Source organism: Pongo pygmaeus, chromosome 13, assembly GCF_028885625.2.
Source record: "Pongo pygmaeus isolate AG05252 chromosome 13, NHGRI_mPonPyg2-v2.0_pri, whole genome shotgun sequence".
Taxonomy (NCBI): domain Eukaryota; kingdom Metazoa; phylum Chordata; class Mammalia; order Primates; family Hominidae; genus Pongo; species Pongo pygmaeus.
This window is the reverse complement of record NC_072386.2, coordinates 120,593,844-120,618,659: the sequence shown is the minus strand read 5'-3', so window position 1 is coordinate 120,618,659 and position 24,816 is coordinate 120,593,844. Positions and strand designations below refer to the sequence as shown.

The 24,816-nt window shown below is 43.8% G+C and overlaps 1 protein-coding gene across 23 annotated transcripts in view; it reads left to right on the top strand.

The window, feature by feature from the left end:
• Nucleotides 1–24,816, top strand: part of FNBP1 (formin binding protein 1) — a 156,479-nt gene that overhangs the window by 120,388 nt on the left and 11,275 nt on the right. For 2 of the 23 annotated variants that reach the window (XM_054501215.2, XM_054501213.2), the window contains exons 10-16: nt 862–1,044; nt 5,642–5,725; nt 8,914–8,928; nt 15,790–15,899; nt 20,376–20,508; nt 22,784–22,905; nt 23,228–23,364. In XM_054501215.2, coding sequence (XP_054357190.1) covers nt 862–1,044; nt 5,642–5,725; nt 8,914–8,928; nt 15,790–15,899; nt 20,376–20,508; nt 22,784–22,905; nt 23,228–23,364 — 784 coding nt within the window. Of the gene's footprint in view, nt 1–861; nt 1,045–5,641; nt 5,726–8,913; nt 8,929–15,789; nt 15,900–20,375; nt 20,509–22,783; nt 22,906–23,224; nt 23,365–24,816 lie in introns of all 23 variants that reach the window. The other 21 variants (XM_054501214.2, XM_054501212.2, XM_054501219.2 and 18 more) reach the window with 15 other exon arrangements.

Sequence of the window (24,816 nt, the reverse complement as noted above, 5' to 3'; positions counted from 1 at the left end):
ACTAAGATCTTAAACCTGTAGTTTCAGAATGCAGAAGAAAAAGCTAGTGTGCTACTTTATGTTGAGACAGTGTTTCTTTTTGGTGGTGGTATCTTTGCCATGGCCCTGTGTCTTATTTCAGATGCATTATCCTCGCACCGTGACTCCCACACTAACAGAGTACTGACCTCTCCACCATTTTGCATCATGCCTTTCCCTCCTTCCTCTCCTAGACTGCTGGTTACCTTGGCTGGGAGAGAGGATGTAGTGGGAAATTCCTGTAACACTTTATCCGCACATCTACTGGAAATTGTTACCATGTTAATAACTTGGTTTTGAATTCATGTTAACATGTGTATCCATGAACATTTTTCATTTTCTTTTCATAGTGCGATACATAGGTGCATGACAGCATTAACCTGGGGACGTAGAATATGATCAAGGCAGCATTACTGCTTTAACTTTAGAATGACTTACTATTTGTTAATTTAAACAGACTGCTGTTTCCACAACCTTAGCATTGAAGGTCTTTCATTTTCTCCCATCAAGCTATGTTAGTTTAGGTAATGTAGAAATATTTACCCTCTGGCTTAAGCTGGTTTAAAATAACTAACTAGAGCTATAGTTTGCATGGGAAAGTCTGCACGAGCTTCTTGTCAGATATTTCTTGCTCTTCTGTCGCATTACTTACTAAACCTCCCAACTCTCATCATATTCTTCATTTAACCACCTCCTACATGTTTTCTTTTGGACCATGGCCTAAAATTCAATTGTTTGTGTTTTACTTGTGTTGGATTTCAAATATTATTTGATGCTTATTTTTGTTTTGTGTCTTCTTGTTTCTGATTTTTACTCTGTCACGGCTCCATCTCTTACATGTAGCTTATGTCCCTTTTAACATCCCCCCATCAGCCTCCCCCTCCCCCTCCTGCCTCTGCCTCACCCTCTGCTGTTCCCAACGGCCCCCAGTCTCCCAAGCAGCAAAAGGAACCCCTCTCCCACCGCTTCAACGAGTTCATGACCTCCAAACCCAAAATCCACTGCTTCAGGAGCCTAAAGCGTGGGGTAAGTTCTGCTCCGGAATCCTGTCTCTCTGGCGTGCTTTTGTTGCATGTTTGGTTCTGCATAACTAATTTTGTTTGTGAATGAATCCATTGTGTTTTCCCACAACATATAAAAAAGCTGAAAAAAAAACCAAAACATTATAACTAGAAAGAAAAGCCAGAAAGAGGAAGAAAGAAGGAAGCCGGGTGGTTGGAAGAAAGGAGAAAACCAGGCAGCCCAGAATTCTTTCTGTTTGTTTGCTTCTTCTTTTTTTTTTTTCCAGACAGAGTCTCGCTCTGTCACCAGACTGGAATGCAGTGGTGCAATCTCGGCTCACTGCAACCTCCACCTCCTGGGTGGGGAGCGATTCTCCTGCCTTGGCCTCCTGATTAGCTGGGATTACAGGCATATGCCACCACGCCCAGCTAATTTTTGTATTTTTAGTAGAAACGGCATTTCACCATGTTGGCCAGGATAGTCTCGATCTCTTGACCTTGTGATCCACCCGCCTCGGCCTTACAAAGTGCTGGGATTACAGGTGTGAGCCACTGCACCCGGCCTTTTTCTTTTTGTTTCTAGTACATTTTGGAAGGAATTTACCCCTCTTCCTCTTTAAAGCATCCAAGTCATGCATTTTTCTACCTTAATTTTACCAAAAAAAAAAAAAAAAACGTAGATTTCATTTCTAAAACTAGTGACCTGAGGCTGGGCGTGATAGCTCACACCTGTAATCCTAGCACTTTGGGAGGCCAAGGCAGGAGGATTGCTTGAGCTCAGGAGTTCAAAACCAGCTTGGACACCATAGTGAGACCCCCATCTCTTAAAAAAAATATGTAAAAATAAATAGGACAAGCGCAGTGTCTCATGCCTGTAATCCTGGCACTTTGGAAGGCCGAGGCAGGAAGATTGCTTGAGCTCAGGAGTTCAAGACCAGCCAGGACAACATAGTCAAACCCCATCTCTAAAAAAAAATAAGTAAATAAATAATAAAAACATAAAACTAGCAACCTATGAGATGAGGAATTGGAAGTGACTGTGTAAGTCAGAAAATATTGCCTTAATAGCTACTGAAGCAATGTGAGTATAATGAAGATACTTGCCTGAGCTACGCCTCAGGGTTGAAAGGAGAAGAGTCATAAGTCACAGTGGTTTCATTTGCTATTTTAGTGAGATTATAAGATGTTGATAAAATATCTGTTGATTGGAAGAGGCCTGATGCAGAATTTCTCTTTAAAGGATGAAACAATAAAAGCAGCTGACACTTACTGAGCACTTATTGTGTGCAAAGCTCTGTTCTGTGTGTCATTTACTTTTTTCCAGCCATCCTATGAAGCCCAGGTAGTACTCATATTTCCTTATTTTACTGTAAGGAAATTGAGGCATAAAAAGGTGAAGGTGGGAAGATACAGAGCCGGGATTTAGATCCAGGGAGTCTGATTACAGAGTCTGAGATTCTGTGACATCCACATTCAGGGAGAAACTACTATATTGACTCGTAAGTGGATGTTATTAAGATTGAAGTCTGCTGTCCTCATTAAGATTGATGTGCTTACATCACAGAGATAATGGAATTGGTGCAGCCATCCAATGTAGATACCAGTTTCATTTATAGAGAAAGATTGGCATAAAGCAATGTGTAGATTCCCAAATCATTTTCAATGGCCAGTCCAGTCTAAGCCTTCCCAAAATGTCTTTTATAATGAATATAATGAGTAAACAGATCTTTAGACCGGGCCCAGTGGCCCACGCCTGTAATCCCAGCAGCGTTAACATATCCAGTAAGGTTTGCTCCTTTTTTTTTTTTTAATCCTACCCTGTGGGAGTTGCAATACAGTTGTAGTGGAATGCTTTCAAGTACAAACATAAGTTTTACTTTTCCCTTCTCCTGGACTCTCCAGTCAACTGACAGTTGGGTTACTTCTTTCCAAATAGTACCTGGTAGTGCCCCAAAGCCAGAGGTGGATGCCATCCTTTCTTGAGTGTCAACTGACACATTGGCATGGGAAAAGATTCTAAACTACAACTAATTAACTAGAGGAGAGATGTCCTTCTTAGACTTGTAATCAACAGCTGGTTACCAGTAAAAGAATAACAGTAGTCATTGTTAACCTGACAATCATATTTCCACAAAAACAACTCTGTGTAAAAAAGAGGCCTGGCACAGTGGCTCATGCCCGTGATCCCAGCACTTTGGGAGACCAAGGCGGGCGGATCACCTGAGGTTAGGAGTTCGAGACCAGCCTGACCAACATGGTAAAACCCCGTCTCTACTAAAAATACAAAAGTTAGCCGGATGTGGTTAATGTGGGTGGGTGCCTGTAATCCCAGCTACTTGGGAGACTGAGGCAGGAGAATCGCTTGAACCTGGGAAGCGGAGGTTGCAGTGAGCCAAGATCACGCCATTGCACTCCAGCCTGGACGACAGAGCAAGACTCTGTCTCAAAAAAAAAAAAAAAAAACCATGAAAAAATAGCCAGGCATAGTGGCATGTGCCTGTAGTCCTAGTGGAGGCTGAGATGGGAGGATTGCTGGAGCCCAGCCAGGGCAACAGAGTGAGACCCTTTCTCCAAAAAAAAAAAGTAAAGAATGTAAATACATAATTGATAACAAGGTTATTATCAATGCTTTTTAAAAATAAGGGACAAAACAATATTTCCTTATATGCAGAGTTCCTTTAATATGAGAATCTCAAATTTATGGTTGGTAGAATTATCTTGAATTATCTTGCTTTAATGCTATCTATCATATCAGGTTAAGAATTAGGAATGTAATTTCCTGAAGATGTGAAAAAAGCCATTGGTGGAAGGCAGAATACAGCTTCAAGAGTGGATGATGGATTGTGCTGAGATGTATAATTAGGACTTGAGTAATCTGCAGCTTCTTGGCTCAATGATGCTGGCGTTTAGAACTCCACTCATTGTTAATCCAAGAATTTCCAAGACAAGGGTGTTTTTGCTAGACTGAAAGTTTCATATGAACTGTCAGTTAACCCATCTCTGCCGCTTTACCAAGCACTCATGTGTTGTATTTATATATTATCTCTGTATTTTTTTGGACTCTCATGATGAATATTCATGATTGTTTACCATTTGTTTATGTGTCTATTCCAGTTTTCTCTTAACATTACACAGTCTGTTGGCCAAAAATGGTTTGTGAATCTGTGGTTCATATTCTCTATTTAGAAAAAGACCAAAGAATTCAGTAATCAATAAATGTAAGAAAAGGATGGTTAGAAAAAGATAAGCTGGGCGCTATGACTCACACCTGTAACCCCAGCACTTTGGGAGGCTGAGGTGGGTGGATCACGAGGTCAGGAGTTTGAGACCAGCCTGACCAACATGGTGAAACCCCATCTCTACTAAAAATACAAAAATTAGCTGGGCATGGTGGTGCGCACCTGTAATCCCAGATACTTAGGAGGCTGAGGCAGGAGAATCGCTTGAACCCAGGAGGCAGAGGTTGCAGTGAGCCGAGATCATGCCACTGCACTCCAGCCTGGGTGACAGAGTGAGACTCCGTCTAAAAAAAAAAAAAAAAAAAAAAAGTTAACACTTAAAACAGTGAAATGGGAATGGGAAACTGGTTCTTTTGATGATTTAAAGGAAAATCTCTGTTTTACCATAATCAGCAATATGAATTTTATTTCTTACTCCTCAAACATGTGCTCAGCAAATCTTTGTTAAAAAAAAATTTCCCACATGATGAGTTTATTTTCCTGAGATTAAACCACATACGTATACCCATTAGAAGCAATCGTAAAGAAATAGAGAAATAGTTTTGCTTCCCTCACTTTTGGTCAGTCTGTTCTTAGGGTGAGAATTAATGTTCCTTCCTCTAGGACATAGCAGCGCAAAAAAAGAGGAAGCACAAGCTCAAAAAACAAATCTAAAGTTTGGAGAAATAGATTTCATTTTTAAGCAGTCTCAACATGGATCTTGCATGGGACATCCATGGCATGGCTGACAGCTTCTGTGACCAAAGTGGTACAGCCCTTCCTACCTTCTCATTTATTCTACTTTGTAACTTAACACTATTATGCCAACAATAATTTAACTAGAAAAAGTTCCTGACAGAATAACAAATCTGTGATTTTATTATGTCTTTTAATTTATCATGTTTTGAAGCTTTCAGATTCAGATGTCAATAATTTGTTTCTATTATCAGAGTATATAAATCCCATGCAAACATATCTCCACATAACTAATTTTGTTTCTAAATAATTAAACAGGATAAAATATTATTTGTTGTAAGCTGTTGACATTTGTAAGGAAATTTTGTTTCACGGAATATGTTTAAAGATGCCGCCAGAGCATTAACCATTATTTCATTTTTACGTTAAGTTGAAGAAAAATGAAACTAGATAGCATGTTCTCCGTTTGCAGTCTACAAAGGGGAATTTTATTGCTTAAATTAAGGTTTCATTTTCTGGCCTGTGCAAGAGACTTCTATATCTAAAATATGGACGTATGTTTTTCGTATTTTAGAGTTCATTGTATGGAAAAATACCATCAAAGTTGACCAAAAGATTTTGAAAATCCTTACCAGTTGTTTGTCATATGTTAAAGTCTTATGGTTAATTTTATTTATTTTATCTTGTTCTCTTACTGGTTATTGGCAGACTCAGTCTTTCTGTTTTCACAAAGAACTCATGAAGAGGACGATAGGGAAACCCACGTATGCCTTTGAGGCTAGGGACTATGTTGTAAGTTCACCTGTGATGGCCAGGTCATACAGTCATGGCACAGCCACTAACCCCATTCACAGCACCAAGACTGGGGACCCAGAGGCACTCGTTATGCTTCCACACTACGAAATGAAATTCTTAATTGAGAGAACTGGACACCAGGAAAAAAAAAAAAAAAAAAAGAAAAGCCTAATTGTATAAATTCAACCATACGGAACTTTATCCGAAAAGCTTGCATGAATAAAGGAAGCAAACTTTCTAATAACAGTGGTGAGCTGAGCTTGTTTTTTTGTTTTTTTTTGTTTTTCTCTTTTCATTCTAGTTCTGGTAAAATCTTTAAAGAGACTGTGACTGCCGTCTGAGATGTCATTGGGTATGACTTTACCGCAGAATTTCATGCATAAAACACAGCTGCAGTGTGTGGTCAAGGGAGAGTGACACTCTTATAGACGGCAGTGTAGCTCAGTCACCCATATCCATGTTTGTAACAAATGGATCCATAAGGGAGTTATGCCCTAAAGCTTGGAGAACAAACAAACAAATCAAGGAAACGTGAGCGATTTCCTAGCACAGTAAAATGATTTTGCTTCTCTCTATATATCTATATATTTATTTTCACTGTCCCCTTTCTTTGTACTTGAGGTTAGTACTGTGACTGTCCAATAACACATGGACTCGCCCGGGCTGTGTTCCCCATGTGTTATTGATGCTTGTGGCTCCCACGGCTCTTTAACTGTTGCCTGAAACTGACAGCTTTTTAATTCTTCAGGTGTCTAGCAATGCACTTAATGAAATCTTCAAAATTATTATTTTAGCCAATGATTTCGCTTTCTAATTTTAAGAGAAATTCTAATTGGCTGGCTTACAACTTCAGACTGAAATAATGATTAAAAAGAAATTCCACGTACTGTGATGGCACTTCTTGTATTAATAGATAGATCATCCGTCACAAATAAAATCGAATTTGTCTGAGAATTTGGTATTTCCTATTCAATGGGGATTTCTGTTCAATCCTAATGACTCATTTTTACTATGAAGTGTTAATAATCTTCCCATACAATATTTTGAGGTGAGAACTCTGTCTGTGGAATGCTTAAGAAAGAATATATAACTTTGCGTAAAGAAAGTAGCCGAGTAGAGAGCAAATAATGTATCTAGTTGAAATGTTAGTTCTTTGAATTAGCAATGTTTAGACAACAATGTGTGAGAAAATATCTGTATATGATAGTGTGCCTTGTAGGAAAGATACTTGGAGTTTTCTGCTGTGCACCATAAGTCTTGTCTGTGCGTACGATGAATTCCAGTTGTGATAAGTAGATCTATGCTCAAGTTCACAGGCGGGCTGGAATCACTGTAGACTGCCCATGTCAGACAGTCAGGAATGTGACTGTATTACCATTTTCCCCCTGCAAAAGTTTGTCTTTCTGTTTCTTTCCTTTAAAATCTCATGTTTCTATATAGGGACAATTTATTTAAAAGGTTATTTTTTATTTACAAAGAAGTGTCAACTTTGAATCAATCTTAAATTAAGAATTAGTTTTTTAGGCTGCGTGTGGTGGCTCACACCTGTAATCCCAGCACTTTGGAAGGCTGGAGTGGGTGGATCATTTGAGCTCAGGAGTTCGATATCAACCTGGGCAACATGGTGAAACCCCCATCTCTACCAAAAAATACAAAACTTAGCCGGACGTGGTGGCACGTATCTGTAGTCCCAACTACTCAGGAGGCTGAGGTGTGAGGATCACTTGAGCTCTAGAGGTTGAGGCTTCAGTGAGCTGGGATTGTGCCACTGTACAACCTGCCCTGTCTCCAAAAACAAAACCAAAAGTCAGCAAATTGATAAGTAAATAAATACTTTAAAAAGAGCAGTCACAGCTGGGCACAGTAGCTCACGCCTATAATCCCAGCACTTTGGGAGGCGGGCGGATCACGAGGTCAGGAGTTCAAGACCAGCCTGACCAACAAGGCGAAACCCCGTCTCTACTAAAAATACAAAAAATTAGCTGGGCATGGTGGCAGGCACCTGTAATCCCAGCTACTCAGGAGGCTGAAGCGGGAAAGTCGCTTGAACCTGGGAGGCAGAGGTGGCAGTGAGCCGAGATTGCGCCACTGCACTCCCGCCTGGGCGATAGTGCGAGACACTGTCTCAAAAAAAAAAAAAAAAAAAAAAAAAAAAAAACAGTCACAGTGGATAATTCTCCAAATAACCTCTATGGACAGGGCTCAGAGTTTCATAGAAAGCCTCAGCAGACACCCTCCACGGAGCAAGGGGTGGCACATGCTTCTCGGGTGGGAGAGAATGTTGTCCTCTAGCCTGGCTGCAAGAGGCATTCCGGGTCCTGCAGGTAGTTTCTTAGAGCAACGCTAGTCAGCCCTTTGTTACCAATTCACCAATTTCAGACTTTGCCTTCATGTCAATGTTTATATTTATTAGAACTCCTTAAGATTAAAATATTACTTTCCTGTCATGGAAGTAATTGGTGTTCAGACTTGTTTTAGTCTGTGTAAAACTTTCCATGGGAAATTTGGAGAACCAAAAGTTGTGTGATTATATTTTTTCTTTTTTTTTTTGGTTTTTTTTTTGAGATGGAGTTTCGCTCTTGTTGCCCAGGCTGGAGTGCAATGCGCGACCTCAGCTCACTGCAACCTCCACCTCCCGGGTTCAAGCGATTCTCCTGCCTCAGCCTCCTGAATAGCTGGGATTACAGGTGTGCACCACCACACCCGGCTAATACTGTATTTTTAGTAGAGACAGGGTTTCTCCATGTTGGTCAGGCTGGTCTCGAACTCCCGACCTCAGGTGATCCACCTGCCTCGACCTCCCAAAGTGCTGGGATTACAGGCATGAGCCACCGCACCCGGCCCTGTATTTTTTCTTTGATAGTCATTATGTGTCACTGACTATAAGCTTACTTTAATTTACATCTAGGCTGAGATGGCCAATACAGGCCTGTAACAGAAACCCTCCTTTTCTATCTGATCTTTGGCTCTGGCAATGTGGAGGCTAAGAAAAATTTTATTAGGGAGCAGCCCTTCTTGTGAACTTTTGCACAGATCTGCTACGAGTCATTTTTATAAATCAGCGGGTAGACGTGTGTGTTATTTTAATATGGCGGAACTGACCAAGTTCCTCTTCTTCTGATGTGTTGTTTTTTTTTTTCTCTTTCTCTCTATTTTTCCCATACCTCTCCAATTTTTACATGAAGCTTTCTCTCAAGCTGGTAAGCACAATTGTTCCATGCATGTCCTGAGTCTAATCAGGTTTTCTGGCGTGTCTTTTATGAATGCTATGCCATGCACAATGTATCTTCAAAGTTAACTTGGTTTGTGTTTCTCTTATGTGTGCTTTTGTTGGTGTTTCCTTATTAGACTTCTTGGATACAAAGGTCCAGAATCTAATAGAGGTGATCTTAATCTTTTCAAGTTGCTAAGAAAATTAACATTTAACTCACGACTTGGTGTTATTCCTGGGGCCTTTAGAGGAGGACAAATGTTAATAAAGTGTCTATATAAATATTAACGTAAAGGCCGGGCGCAGTGGCTCATGCCTGTAATCCTAGCACTTTGGGAGGCCAAGGCGGGTGGATTGCCTGAGCTCAGGAGTTCGAGACCAACCCTGGCAACACGGTGAAACCCCGTCTCTACGAAAAAACAAAAAATTAGCCGGGCGTGGCAGCGTGCACCCGTAGTCCCAGCTACTCGGGAGGCCGAGGCAGCGAACTGCTTGAACCTGGGATGTGAAGGGTGCAGTGAGCCGAGATTACACCACTGGACTCCAGCCTGGGTGACAGAGCAAGACTCCGTCTCCAAATATATATATATATATATATATGAACGTAAATATTAAATCTTGGGGGGTGTCTGTTGGATCATTTTGACTAAAAATAAATTAATAGTTGAAAAGTGTTGCTATTTGAGAACCATAGAAGTAGATGAAAAAATCTGGGAGCCTGGAGGAGCTATGCAGGAATGATCCCAGCCAGCAGCTGCTACCCAGGTTTGAGGCCACCTGTGGGAATGGAAGACTGTGGAATCTTTATGGTGCGACATAGATATGTTGGTGCCTTGTGCATAGCTGATTTAAGAGGCCACAAGATGATTTCATGGACAGTGAAAAAAGCCTCCTAAGCCTTTTTAGAATTATTCACTCAGTGTTTTGTGTCGTTTCTACTTAATTGTATATGCCTAGTCAACAGTCAAACTAATCGTTAAATTTATTAAAAGTAACTAACATAACCTATAACTATACTTCAAATATGTATAATAGTTTCATAGTCTTCTCAAACTCCACAGCTAAGAATATCCTAAAATAATGGACAGTGATCAACTGTGACAGTTCAAGTAGGAGTAAGATCAGCACTATAAGCACACTGTTGATAACCTAGGATAGTATTTTATGGTGAGATATATATATATATATATATGTATGTATGTATATACATAATTTTTTCAACATGACTCAGTATTTGGTAATGGACCCAACCTTAAAGAAAAAGAGTATTTTATTAAACATTTCTTAGGCTGTGAAATAAAATCCTGAGAAGAGTCTTTGATTAAGGTCTCTACATGAAGGAAAGAGATCTAGATACTTAAATGAACTACAAGTTCATCTGCAGTATGAACTTGGGAGAAACTGGAGCTATTGACTAGGAGGCCTTCTCAACTGCCAGGGTTTCCTTATTTCCCTTTATTCATTGTTTTTCTGGGTGCTAGGAGCAAAAGGTAATATTTTTAGGCAGTCTTTCTGTTTGAAATACAAATTATTTTACCAACTTGGTATTGAATTTTTGCTTTATACCATTACTTTGAAGGCAACAAAGAAGTGAAGTGCTGGCTGGGCACAGTGGTTCATGCCTGGAATCCCAGTGCTTTGGAAGGCTGAGGCAGGAGGATTGCCTGAGCCCAGGAGTTCAAAGTTGCAGTGAGCTATCATTGCGCCACTGGACTCCAGCCTGGGTGACAGAGTGAGACCATGTCTCAAAAAAAAAAAAAAAAAAAAAATGACAAAAGGAAAAAGATGTGGGACCAGGTGTGGTGGCTCACACCTGTAATCTCTGCACTTTGGGAGGTGGGGGCAGGCAGATCACTTGCGCCCAGCAGTTCTAGACCAGCCTGAGCAGCATAGTGGTCTGTGCCTGTGGTCCCAGCTATACTGGAGGCTGAGGCAGGAGGATTGATTGAGCCCAGGAGGTCGAGGCTGCTCCAGCCTTGGGTGACAGAATGAAACCCTGTCTCAAAAAAAAAAAAACTATAAAACAAAACAAAAAACCCAAAATCTGAAGAGGTAGTATTACATGGAGCTTGTGCTATTTTGGGGTGGGGGGAAGCTGTCAACAAGCAAGGGTTTGATTTTTTTTCTTTTAGGAGACAGAGTCTCGCTCTGTCCCTCAGGCTGGAGTGCAGTGGCGCGATCTCGGCTCACTGCAACCTCCACCTCCTGGGTTCAAGCGATTCTCATGCCTCAGCCTCTCAAGTAACTGGGATTATAGGGGCGTGCCACCACACCCAGCTAATTTTTGTATTTTTAATAGAGATGGGGTTTCACCATGCTGGCCAGGCTGATCTGGAGCTCCTGATCTCAGGTGATCCACCCACTTCAGCCCCCCACAGTGCTGGGATTACATGCGTGAGCCACCAGGCCCGGCCAGATTTGATTTTATTAGTACATAGAACAAGGTTCTCTTACAGAACTCAAGCCACTTAAAACATAGGTACATGTATATGACCCTCTCTTCCCATACCAACTCCTCCTGTTATGGCCTGTCTTTGTTGTTTTCTTATCTATTTATAAGTCATCAGTACAGTGTGTTTTACTGATAGATTTCTTTGCACCTGTTTATACACCTGCACAGAGGCTAAAGCTGTTGTCCAATGTGGTAGCCACTTACCACATGTGGCTATTGAGTTTTTTGTTTTTGTTTTTGTTTTGAGATGGAGTCTTGCTCTGTCACTGAGGATGGAGTGCAGTGGCATGATCCTGGCTCACTGCATCCTCCGCCTCCCGGGTTGAAGCGTTTCTCCTGATTCAGCCTCCCGAGTAGCTGGGATTACAGGCACCTGCCATCATGCCTGGCTAATTTTTGTATTTTTGTAGAGACGGGGTTTCACCATGTTGGCCAGGCTGGTCTTGAATTTCTGACCTCAGGTGATCCGCCCACCTCGGCCTCCCAAATTGCTGGGATTACAGGTGTGAGCCACCACACCCAGTCGCTATTGAGTTTTAATTAATTAAAATTAAATAAATTTTTAAAAATTCAGTTCCACAATTTCACCAGCCACATTTCAAATGCTTCACAGCCACACATGGCTTCTGTGTTGGAAAGCGCGGCCATAGAACATTGCCATCACTGTAGAAAGTTCTGTTGGACTCACAGCACATAGCAAGGCTCAGCACATATTAAAGAGGTGAATGTTGACCACTTGCCAGATTTCGTGACTTTTTCTTTTTTGAGTTGGAGTTTTGCTCATGTTGCCCAGGCTGGAGTGCGCAGTGGCGCAATCTCGGCTCACCACAACCTCCACCTCCCGGGTTCAAGCGATTTTCCTGCCTCAGCCTCCCGAGTAGCTGGGATTACAGACGGGCGCCACCACACCTGGCTAATTTTGTATTTTTAGTAGAGATGGGGTTTTTCCATGTTGGTCAGACTGGTCTCAAACTCCCGACCTCAGGTGATCCACCCGCCTCGGCCTCCCAAAGTGCCAAGATTACAGGCATGAGCTACCGCGCCTGGCCTAGATTTCCTGATTTCTGAAGCAGTGTATCTTAACATTGTGTTTTTAACTGGAAAACATGCTCGTTTGATAAAACTCAAACCGTTTTTCCTCTGCTGTTCCACTATGACAATCAACACAGAAGATTTCTGTGACCAAATATGTGGAGGTTTCCTCTATATATCAAGTAGCAGACACTAGCTGGGTGTCCTTTAATTCAATTCCATTCTGATGCTATCTACCTGGAGATAGTGGCTGATCCTGGGGGTTGAGGGCTCAGTCCTGAAGGACTGTCCCCTCCTTCCCACCACTCGCAAGTCCAGGCTTCCAGGACTTCTGATGGACTAGCTTCAAGTTGGGGTTCCCATGACCCCCTCTTTGGGTTCAATTAATTTGCAGGAGCAGCTCACAGAACTCAGGGAAACATATTTACTGGTTTGTTTTTGGGTTGTTGTTGTTTTTTTTTTTTTTGAGACAGAATCTCGCCTGTCGCCCAGGCTGGAGTGTAATGGCGTGATCTTGGCTCACCACAACCTCCGCCTCCCAGGTTCAAGCAATTCTCCTGCCTCAGCCTCCCGAGTAGCTGGAACTACAAGCAGGTGCCACCATGCTTGGCTAATTTTTTGTGTCTTTAGTCGAGACAGGGTTTCTCTATGTTGGTCAGGCTGGTTTCGAACTCCTGACCTTGTGATCTGCCTGCCTCAGCCTCCCAAAGTGCTGGGATTATAGGCGTGAGCCACCGTGCCTGGCCACCGCATTTACTGGTTTATTACAAAGGATATTATAAAAGATACAGATGAAGAGATGCTTAGGGCAAGGTATCAGGGAGGGGGCACACAGCGTCCATGCCCTCCCCGGGCAGCCACTCTCTAGGAATCTCCCCAAAAACCCTGTCCTCTTGGGCCTTTTCTGAGACTTCATCAGATAGACTTGAAGCGTGGACAAGCATGTGGAAATGAGATTGGTCAGAAAGGGCCTGATCGCATCCTAATAGATCAGGTAGTGACACCCAGCAGGGCCTGTCTGTGCAGATTCTTCTTGGCCTCCCTGTGCAGCCTTCCTTCCTTCAGGGTGTGGGGCAGGATCCTCATGAAGCCTCTTGAATGAGGATCATATGGCCACATCAGAATCCTGCCTTGGGCAGGTGAAAGAAGGGCACGTGGAGGTCAGATAGAGAGATTCTGTTTTCTGAGATCGAAAGTGCTCTGATATTTTAACAAAAGACTGTAGCAAGAGGCTGCGCATGGTGGCTCATTCCTGTAATCCCAGGACTTTGGGAGGCGGAGGTGGGCAGATCGCCTGAGGTCGGGAGTTCGAGACCAGCCCGACCAACGTGGTGAAATCCATAATCCACAATAATCCAGTTTTCAAATAAATATTGTATAGTATATGGAAAACAAGTCTTTATTTTTATATTAAAGGTTAGTTTTGCTTCATCTTAGATTTAGAGTCAAATTAAACTTCTTTGCTTTGCTATTAGGAATAGTCACTTCCATTCTGGTTTCACTCAACTCTTATCTCTAACACACACACACACACATTAGAGAGTCAGTCAGTGTGTCTGACGAGTGTGTCTTTGAGAACATTAGCTGAAAGGTCTTTGCGTGGCCTTTTGTGGTCAACTATTTGCTAAATCACACACTTCCCAGCACATCACCCTGGCATTTTATCATAATCAGCCTAGGAACCCAGTCACAAGCCCCCATGTAAGCTGCTTGGCAAATGCAACTTGCTTCTGGAATTACATTAACTGGGTCCCTTCTTTCTACCCTGCCCCAAGCCTGCCTTGCCCTTGTTTCAAAAGAATTGAGGTTTTAAAGTAAAATCTCTTTTCTAAATGCCTGGCTTATCCCTGGTTATTTGAAGAAATTTCTCTCTCTATTTTTTTTTTTTGAGATGGAGTCTTGCATTGTCGCCTAGGCTGGAGTACAGTGGCACGATCTCGGCTCACTGCAACCTCCGCTTCCCGGGTTCAAGTGATTCTCCTGCCTCAGCCTCCCAAGTAGCTGGGATTACAGGCGCCCGCCACCACGCCCAGCTAGTTTTTTATATTTTTAGCAGAGACGGGGTTTCACTTTGTTGGCCAGGCTGGTCTCAAACTCCTGACCTCATGATCCACCCATCTTGGCCACCCAAAGTGCTGGTATTACAGGCATGAGCCACCGTGCCCAGCACAAAATTTCTCTCTCTTTATGAACATAGCCTCACTTAAGTAAAGGCACTTGACATCACAATTTAGCCAGAGCTTTCTAACAAGTAAGCATATGTCAAAGCCTGAAACTGTTGATACTTTCTCCTTAAAGCTCATACACAGAGTAAAGAGAGCAGTTGCTTTGAAAAGGGAATCAAGATATCAAAATACAGTTCTTCTGACAGATTAAAAACCGCGGAGATGAGTTTCGTACACTGTGGAAAACTGATTTTGAGGTCAGGGAGGGCATTGTCTCTGAACTCTGAGAGGCTTCCTAAAGGCCTAAAAGAAGTCACTAGGCTGGGCGCGGTGGCTCATGCCTGTAATTCCAGCACTTTGGGAGGCCAAGGTGAGCAGATCACCGAAGTCAAGAGTTAGAGACTGTGGAAAATTAGCCGGGCATGGTGGCACATGCCTGTAGTCCCAGCTACTTAGGAGGTTGAGGCAGGAGAATTGCTTGAACCTGGGTGGCAGAGGTTGCAGTGAGCTGAGATCGCACCACTGCACTCCAGCCTGGGCAACAGAGTGAGACTCCGTCTCAAGGAAAAAAAAAAAGTAACTAGACTTTTAGAGGCAGCAGAGGGAGGCATGCATGGGGTAAGGGGAAGAGATTTTTTTTTTTAATGTTCTTTTTCACCCACATTCTCTGAGGAATGTGATGTCCCATCTGTCACTTTACAGGGGTGGAGACTTTTGGCCTCAGCCTGTGTGAAGAGACTGGCAGGAATACTCACGCTAGGGAAAAGGCAGCAGCTAGGCGTGCAGTGGTTGATAGGGTTTATATTAAGGAAACATAAATTTCATTAACACTTCAGTGTTGCCACTGACATTGATGGTAACACTTGGTAGGAAAATGAAGAAGACTGTCTCAAAATGTGTTTTTCATGGATTCTCCCTAGAGTCAGAAGTATCTCTTACTCTCCTTTACTGTAGCGTTGCTCACTGCTTTTTCTGGGGCATTCTGGCCAGCATCCATGGAACTGGGAATGGTTTATGGGACTTATGCAGTTTGCATGCATTGATTTTTGCACCTCGGCTGGGTGTAGTGGGAAAGAGCTTCATCTATTTCATGAAGCCACATGCGATGTCTGCACCCCCCATGGCTGCAGGCTTTGCTTTCAGCCTTCTTTCAAGGAAAGCCTGGGGTTTTCTGGTTTCTCATTTATATTTGTGTCTGCAGGGTGCAACACCGGAGGATTTCAGCAACCTCCCACCTGAACAAAGAAGGAAAAAGCTGCAGCAGAAAGTCGATGAGTTAAATAAAGAAATTCAGAAGGAGATGGATCAAAGGTATAGTGCATCAATATGACTTATTAAGAAATTCAAGGCTGGGCGCAGTGGCTCACAACCTGTAATCCCAGCACTTTGGGAGGCTGAGGTGGGTGGATCACCTGAGGTCAAGAGATCGAGACCATCCTGGCCTACATGGTGAAACCCCGTCTCTACTAAAAATATAAAAACTAGCCGGGTGTAGTGGCGTGTGTCTGTAGTCCCAGTTAGGAGGCTGAGGCAGGAGAATCGCTTGAACTCAGGAGGCAGAGGTTGCAGTGAGCCAAGATCATGCCACTGCACTCCAGTCTGGGCAACAGAGTGAGACCCTATCTCAAAAAAAAAAAAAAGAGAGAGACGACCAGCCTCAGCAACATAGTGAGACCCCATCTCTGCAAAAATAAACAAAAGTAGCTGTACAGATGGCACACCTGTAGTCCCAGCTACTTGGGAGGCTGAGGTGGGGAGAATTGCTTTAGCCTGGGAGGTGGAGGCTGCAGTGAGCTATTTGCTTAAGAATCAAAACCTAGTTGGGCACGGTGGCTCACGCCTGTAATCCCAGCACTTTGGGAGGCTGAGGCGGGCGGATCACAAGGTCAGGAGATCGAGACCATCCTGGCTAACACGGTGAAGCCCCGTCTCTACTAAAAATATAAAAACTAGCCAGGTATAGTGGCGCATGTCTGTAGTCCCAGTTAGGAGGCTGAGGCAGAAGAATCACTTGAACTCAGGAGGCAGAGGTTGCAGTGAGCCAAGATCATGCCACTGCACTCCAGCCTGGGCAACAGAGCAAGACTCTGTCTCAAAAAAATAAAAAATAATTAAAAATAAAATTAAAATTAAAATAAAAGAAATTCAAGTTCAGGCTGGGCGTGGTGGCTCACACCTGTAATCCCAGCACTTTGGGAGGCTGAGGCAGGAAGGTCGCTTGAGTCCGGGAGTTCAAAACCACCCCAGGCAACATAGCAAAACCCCTAAAAAAAAAAAGAAAAAACTAGCCAGGCATGATGGTGTGCACCTGTAGTCCCAGCTATTTGGGAGGCTGAAGTGGAAGGATCACCTGAGCCCAGGAGGTCCTGGCTGCAGTAAGCCATGATCATGCCACTGCACTCCAGTCTGGGCAACAGAGTGAGACCATATCTCAAAAAAAAAAAAAAAGAGAGAGAGAGAGACCAGCCTCGGCAACATAGTGAGACCCCATCTCTACAAAAATAAACAAAAGTAGCTGGGTGTGATGGCACACCTGTAGTCCCAGCTACTTGGGAGGCTGAGGTGGGGAGAATTGCTTTAGCCTGGGAGGTGGAGGCTGCAGTGAGCTATTTGCTTAAGAATCAAAACCTGGTCGGGCACGGTGGCTCACGCCTGTAATCCTAGCACTTTGGGAGGCTGAAGCGGGCAGATCACCTGAGGTCAGGAGTTCAAGACCACGCTGACCAACATGGAGAAACCCCATCTCTACTAAAAATACAAAATTAGCTGGGTGTGGTGGTGCATGTCTGTAATCCCAGCAACTCGGGAGGATGAGGCAAGAGAGTCGCTTGAACCCAGGAGGCAGAGGTTGCGGTGAGCTGAGATCATGCCATTGCATTCCAGCCCAGGCAACAAGAGCAAAACTCCATCTCAGAAAAAAAAAAAAAGAAATATACCTTTAAATAAGCCACAAACTAAACAAAAAATCATAGTAGATATTAGAAAGTACATGAAATAGAATTGAACTTTAACATACATTCTTTATATAGTTTGTGGGATGTCATTAAAGCCATGCTTATAAAGAGATTTATTGCTCTGAATGCATATTAAAAACAGAGAGGTAAAAATCAGTGAGCCTTAGCTCACTTAGATCCTCACTTAGGATCTATCTCAAGAAGTTAGAAAAAGAACAGCAAATTAAGCCCAAAGGAAATAGAAGCGGCTGGGCATGGTGGCTCATGCCTGGAATCCCAGCACTTTGGGAGACTGAGGTGGGTGGATCATCTGAGGTCAGGAGTTCAAGACCAGCTTGGCCAACACGGCAAAACCCTGTCTCTACTAAAAATAGAAAAATTAGCCGGGCATGATGGGGCGCCTGTAGTCCCAGCTACTCAGGAGGCTGAGGCAGGAGAATCGCTTGAACCTGGGAGGCAGAGGGTGCAGTGAGCCGAGATCGTGCCACTGCATTCCAGCCTGGGCAACAGAGTAAGACCCTATCTCAAAAATAATTTTAAAATATATATATATATATATATATATATATATACAATTCAACAGATCCAAAAGTTGTTCCTTAAAAAGATCAATAAAGTTGATAAACATGTGGAAAGATTGATTAGGAAAGACTGGGAGGAGAGGAGCTGAAGATAATGGATATAGACAACTCCGTTGAGGACTTTTGCTGAGAAATAGGGAGCTAGTGGGAGGTGTGGGCCATGAAGTCAAGAGATATCATAAGGGTGGACAACATTACACTTGGCTTGTAATGTTTGTTATTTGTTAAATAAATAAATGTTTATTTAAACATTTTTAAGAACATTTAACATTATTTAAAAATGTTTAAAAATTATTTATAAGCATGATTTTTAAATGTTTATTTAAATATGTATTTATTTAACAAATATTCATTGAGCATCTACTATGTGCCAAGGATGGCCTCGACACTTGGGATCCATCAAGTTAACAATGTAACTTGAGCTCATAGAGCTTCCTCCAAGAGCTTCCATTGTAACAGGAGGAGACAGACAGTGAACAATAAGCATAATAATAATGAATGATGCATGCTGTGGGAAAGAAGGCAGGAAGGAAATAAGGAAGATAGGAAGGAATGAAGAGAGGAAAGAAACAAGATAAAGTGGCTGGAAGTCCAGGTGGGTCTCAGCCTCTTAGGTGGAGGGTGGTGAGGACTTGTAGAAGCTCTCTTCCTGTTATTTCTATATTTTTAGTTAAACTGTTTCTCATGACTCAGAATGTATCTTTTGGTTTGTCTGTTGGCCTTGTATTGTATTGTATGGCCTGCTTTGGATTTTCTTTTGCTGACACTCATCAAAGTTGGCTCCTTAACCCTGGCAGTCATTTGCTCTAAATTTTTAACGACTCGAAGCGTACCAAAAGTGCCCTGCAACAAGGGCAAAATTAGTAGAGCTCTTTGGTCTTCAACCCAAACATGCCCCGAACTTTTCTAGGGATGCCTGCCCAGGCTACCATGGGCTGCTTCCAGACATGATTTCAGGAAGGATGTGGGATCCACAGTGTGTAGCTTTAAGGCTCTGTCACTTACCTGTCGTGGATACCAACTATGGATTCAGTTTCTTAACAGTGGAAATGGGTGTGTGTTAACATTTCCAAACCAATTGACTGTGCTTCTTCGTCAGGTGGGCACATTGCAGCCCGTGAGACCCAGGATGCCAGCTGTAGCTTTGGTTTGCATGAAGAATGCACACGTCGAAATACTTGGGGTTTTTTGTTTGTTTGTTTGTTTGTTTTGTTTTGTTTGAGATGGAGTCTTACTCTGTCACCCAGGCTGGAGTGCGTGGCATGATCTCGGCTCATTGCAACCTCCACCTCCTGGGTTCAAGTGATTCTCCTGCCTCAGCCTCCCAAGTAGCTGGGATTAAGGGGACATGCCATCACGCCTGGCTAATTTTTGTATTTTTAGTAGAGACGGGGTTTCACCATGTTGGAAATACTTGGGTTTTGAAGCCAGATTCGGTGGCTCATGCCTGTAATCCCAGCACTTTGGGAGGCCGAGGCAGGTGGATTGCTTGAGGCCAGGAGTTCAAGACCAGCCTGGGCAACATGGCAAAACGCAGTCTCTGCCAAAAATACAAAAATTAGCCATTCTCATAACCTGGTCTCAAAAATAAATTAATTAATTAAAGTTTTTTAAATTCTTGGCTATTATTTATTTTTTATCTGGGTGGCAAAGGGAAGGGCAGGATTAATTTATGCTTCTCAGTTATTGGGGACAATAAGGAGATAACCATTAGAGAAGGGAACTGAGATTTAAAAATCAGCTTCTTTATTTATAGCCTTTGGTAGCAGAATTCCTATAGAGAATTTCCAGAATGGAAGCCGGCCCAATAGTCCCTTATCCATACTCTAATCTTCCCACGTTTCCATTCATATGATTTTCAAAGTGGTAGAATATTGGCTGGTAAGAGTAACCTTTGCCGGGCAGCGTGGTAGCTCACGCCTATAATCCCAGCACTTTAGGAGGCCGAGGCAGGCAGATCACCTGAGGTCAGGAATTCAAGACCAGCCTGACCAACGTGGCAAAACCCCATCTCTACTAAAAATACAAAAATTAGGTGGGCGTGGTGGCATGCACCTGTAATCCCAGCTATTCTGGAGGCTGAGGCAGCAGAATTGCTTGAACCCTGGAGGTGAAGGTTGCAGTGAGCCGAGATCGTTGCAGTGAGCCGAGATCGCACCATTGCCCTCCAGCCTAGGTGACAAGAGTGAAACTGTCTTAAAAAAAAAAAAACGGAATAACCTTTACAGCGTTCTACTCTTTCTTTCTTTCAGAGATGCCATAACAAAAATGAAAGATGTCTACCTAAAGAATCCTCAGATGGGAGACCCAGCCAGTTTGGATCACAAATTAGCAGAAGTCAGCCAAAATATAGAGAAACTGCGACTAGAGACCCAGAAATTTGAGGTATGAAACTTCTGTTGTGGAAAGCTTTGTTGGAAACGAAGAACAGGTGTTCCTCGGTGTAGAATGGCGTGGGGCCCTGACAATCCTCTCACTGGGAGGGACACAGTGGGAATGGCAGGCTGTTTCATGAGTTATGGTCAAAGGAAAAATACACTCTTCGCCGTTGAACATTCTGCTTCTCATCGTAGCCTATCTTAATCGTGGCTGTAAAACCTGACAGTGTTTAATGTTGTATTTGTATATGGTGGGGGATTGGCAGGGTTGTTTTTTAATTTTAGAGACAGGATTTTGCTTTGTTGCCCAGGCTGGAGTACAGTGGCATGCTTATAGCTCACTGCAGCCTTGATCTCCTTGGCTCAGCCTCTGAGGAGCAGGGATTACAGGCACATGCCACCATACCTGGCTAACTTTTATTTTTCAATTTTTTATTTTTTTAGAGTCCAGGTCTTGCTCTGTTGCACAGACTGGTCTTGAACTCCTGGCCTTAAGCCATCCTCCCACCTTGGCCTCCCAGAGTGCTGGGATTACAGCTGTGAGCCGCTGTGCCCGGCCAGTATTTTTTTTACTTTAAGTTATTCTGCTTCATCTCATGGTAATAAAATTGGGAGTATAGAGCGATCCATTATCCCAGTGAATCAAAGAAGCAATGAAAAAAAATCCCCTGAAATATACAATTGTTCTTTCAGCGGGCCCATTATGGAACGGGTATGTGTTTGAGAACCAGCAGCAAACACAAAGGAGAAACAAGCAGGAAACATAAATAATCAAAGCTTGAGGGAGGGAGAGGAGCACTCAAAAACTGTCAACAAAAGCCTCCTGAACCCACTCTCCACACCACGTTTAAAGACTACAGAGCATGGAAAAATACATTAGCAACCGATTCTACCAATCAGAATAGATTGTTTCCAGCAATGAAAGGTCAACTATGGCTTTTTTCATTCTTTTTTTTGAGATGAAGTCTCGCCCTGTTGCCCAGGCTGGAGTGTAGTAGCGTGATCTCAGCTCACTGTGACCTGCACTTCCTGGGTTCAAGTGATTCTCCTGCCTCAGCCTCCTGAGTAGCTGGGACTACAGGTGTGCACCACCACGCCTGGCTAATTTTTGTATTTTTAGTAGAGATGGGATTTTGCCATGTTGGCCAGGCTGGTCTCAAACTCCTGACCTCAGATGCTCCACCCGCCTTGGCTTCCCAAAGTGCTGGGATTACAGGCATGAGCCACCACACCTGGCCGGCTTTTTCCATTCTTTTCATAATCCATCATTAATGTTCATTTGAGCATTTAGAACTCAGAACGGTCCTTTTCTTATTTATTTATTTTTTTTGAGACAGAGTCTCGCTCTGTCACCCAAGCTGGAGTGCAGTGGTGCAATCTCGACTCACTGCAACCTCCACCTCCTGAGTTCCAGTGATTCTCGTGCCTCATCCTCCCAAGTAGCTGGGACTACAGGCATGTGCCACCATGCCCAGCTAATTTTTGTATTTTTAATGGAGACGGGGTTTCACCATGTTGGCCAGACTGGTCTCAAACTCCTGACCTCAGGTGATCTGCCCACGTCTCCCAAAGTGCTGGGATTACAGGCACTCACCACCACCCCCAGCTAATTTCTGTACTTTTAGTAGAGACAGGGTTTCACCATGTTGGCCAGGCTGGTCTCAAACTCCCGACCTCAAGTGATTCACCCACCTCGGCCTCCCAAAGTGCTGGGATTACAGGCGTGGCCACCACATCCGACCTTCTCATCATTTTTATTCCTTTGACTTCTTTATACTGTTTCAAATGTTGCTGAAGATCATTTTATCTACTTTAATTTTTAAGTACAAGTTTCATTTCTATCAAAAAAAAGTTACACTCCTAAAAAATAGGAAGTATGGCTTTCAAACTGAGTCACTGCTTAAGCATGGCTGTACCTTCAGGTATCTATCGCAGGGCGACCTCATGGTCAAGAAAGAACTAGAAGTGACTTATCCAAGATTGCACTGCTGCTTAAAAGCCCAAGGGGATAGCGTAGTCCAGTGTGCTTTCTGCCCCATCGTGGGCAACCACATAAATATGAGTTTGTTTCTATGTCTCCAACTTTGGGTGAAATGGAAACAACCGTCCTTCAGTACATTTGAACAGTCAAAGGCAGAAAACGTGGCCACTCTGCCCCCATGCGGACTTCCTCACATTGGGTTAAATGGCCAAGAGTAGCCCCTGAGTTTGGGACCTTAGGACGCTCTGGGCTGGCCCTCAGATGGCCTTAGGTTGGAGTCTCTCATTGCTTTCGTCTCCAGGCCTGGCTGGCTGAGGTTGAAGGCCGGCTCCCAGCACGCAGTGAGCAGGCGCGCCGGCAGAGCGGACTGTACGACAGCCAGAACCCACCCACAGTCAACAACTGCGCCCAGGACCGCGAGAGGTACAGTATCTGCACAGCGCCTGCCTCTGGCAAGGGAGCCTGTTGGCTTTGTATTTATTTCTAAATTTTGGAATCTGGAATGACCATAAGGCACTTGTTCAATGCCAAAATGTCTGTTACGATTGACCTGTCACTTTTCCCATGATGCAGATTTATAATTCCACATGGGATGGGTGATCTGAGCGTGCGATGATTTCCCGTGGCCTCAGTTACAGCGCTCGCAGAGGGGCGGGGTTGCAAGCGCTCCCAGTCGCAGGGACTCAATCTGAGTCCTCCCTGGGGTCAGTCGCTTTAGTTGTTTGTGTTTTCCTTTCTTGAGCAGCCCAGATGGCAGTTACACAGAGGAGCAGACTCAGGAGAGTGAGGTGAAGGTGCTGGCCACGGATTTTGACGACGAGTTTGATGATGAGGAGCCCCTCCCTGCCATAGGGACGTGCAAAGCTCTCTACACATTTGAAGGTGACATTTCATGTCTGCTGGATTCCCCTGCCTTTTATAAACCATAATATCTGAGTCACTCTTCTTTCACTTTTCCTTCCTTCCTTCCTTCCTTCCTTCCTTCCTTCCTCCCTTCCCTTCCCTTCCCTTCCCCTTCCCCTTCCTTCCTTCCCTTCCTTCCTTCCTTTTTTTGATACAGGGTCTCGCTGTCTTGCCCAAGCTAGAGTGCAGTGGTGCAATCATGGCTCACTGCAGCCTTGACCTCCTGGGCTCAAGTGATCCTCCGACCTCAGCCTCCTGAGTAGCTGGGACTACAGGCAAGCACCACCATGTCCGGCTCATTTTTGTACTTTTGTACTTTTTGTACTTTTCAGTAGAGACAGGGTCTCACTATGTTGCCCAGGCTGGTGTTGAACTCCTGGATTCAAGCAGTATTCCCGCCTCAGCCTCCCGAAGTGCTGTGATCACAGGTGTGAGCCACTGTGCCTAGCCACACTCTTCTCTTTCTGTGACCAGAACTTTCTTTAGAAGCCTTCCAGATCTGACTGGGCATGGTGGCTCATACCTGTAATCCTAGAACTTTGGCTAGGCTGAGACAGGCAGATCACTTGAGGCCAGGAGTTCAAGACCAGCCTCGCCAACATGGTGAAATCCCATCTCTACTAAAAATACAAAAACTAGCTGGGCACGCTGGCAGGCACCTGTAATCCCAGCTGCTCGGGAGGCTGAGGCACGAGAATCACTTGAACCCACGAGGAGGAGGTTGCAGTGAGCTGAGCTAGTGCCACTGTACTCCAGCCTGGGTGACAGAATGAGACTCTGTCTCAAAAAAAAAAAAAAAAAAAAAAAAAAAAAAAAAGCTGCAGCAGCAGCCTTCCAGATCTTTCTCTACAGTGCTTTTATCCTACTCATGGTATGATTACTGTTTGGTTGTATATTTTGACTTTTGGTTCATATAACTTAACAGCTTCCAGAGAGCTTGCTTCACTGCAGCAGACGATAGGGAGGATGATCATTTCATCCATTCATTTAATATCTAATATCTATAGCGCTCCTGTCTTGTAAAGGCCCATGAAGTGGGGGGATGCAGGTCATATGATATGGCACCTGCCCGGAGGGAAATCAGGCAGACACACTTAAGGAGCCGGCAGCGGTCAGGCACAGTGGCTCACGCCTGTAATCCCAGCACATTGGGAGGCCGAGGCAGGCGGATCACGAGGTCAGGAGATCAAGACCATCCTGGCCAACATGGTGAAACCCCATCTCTACTAAAAATACAAAAATCAGCTAAGCGTGGTAGTGCGTGCCTGTAATTCCAGCTACTCAGGAGGCTGAAGCAGGAGAATCACTTGAACCAGGGAGTTGGAGGTTGCAGTGAGCCGAGATCACGCCACTTTACTCCAGCCTGGCAACAGAGCGAGACTCCCTTTCAAAAAAAAAAAAAAGCAGGCAGCTTGCAGTGTTTGCCAGAGG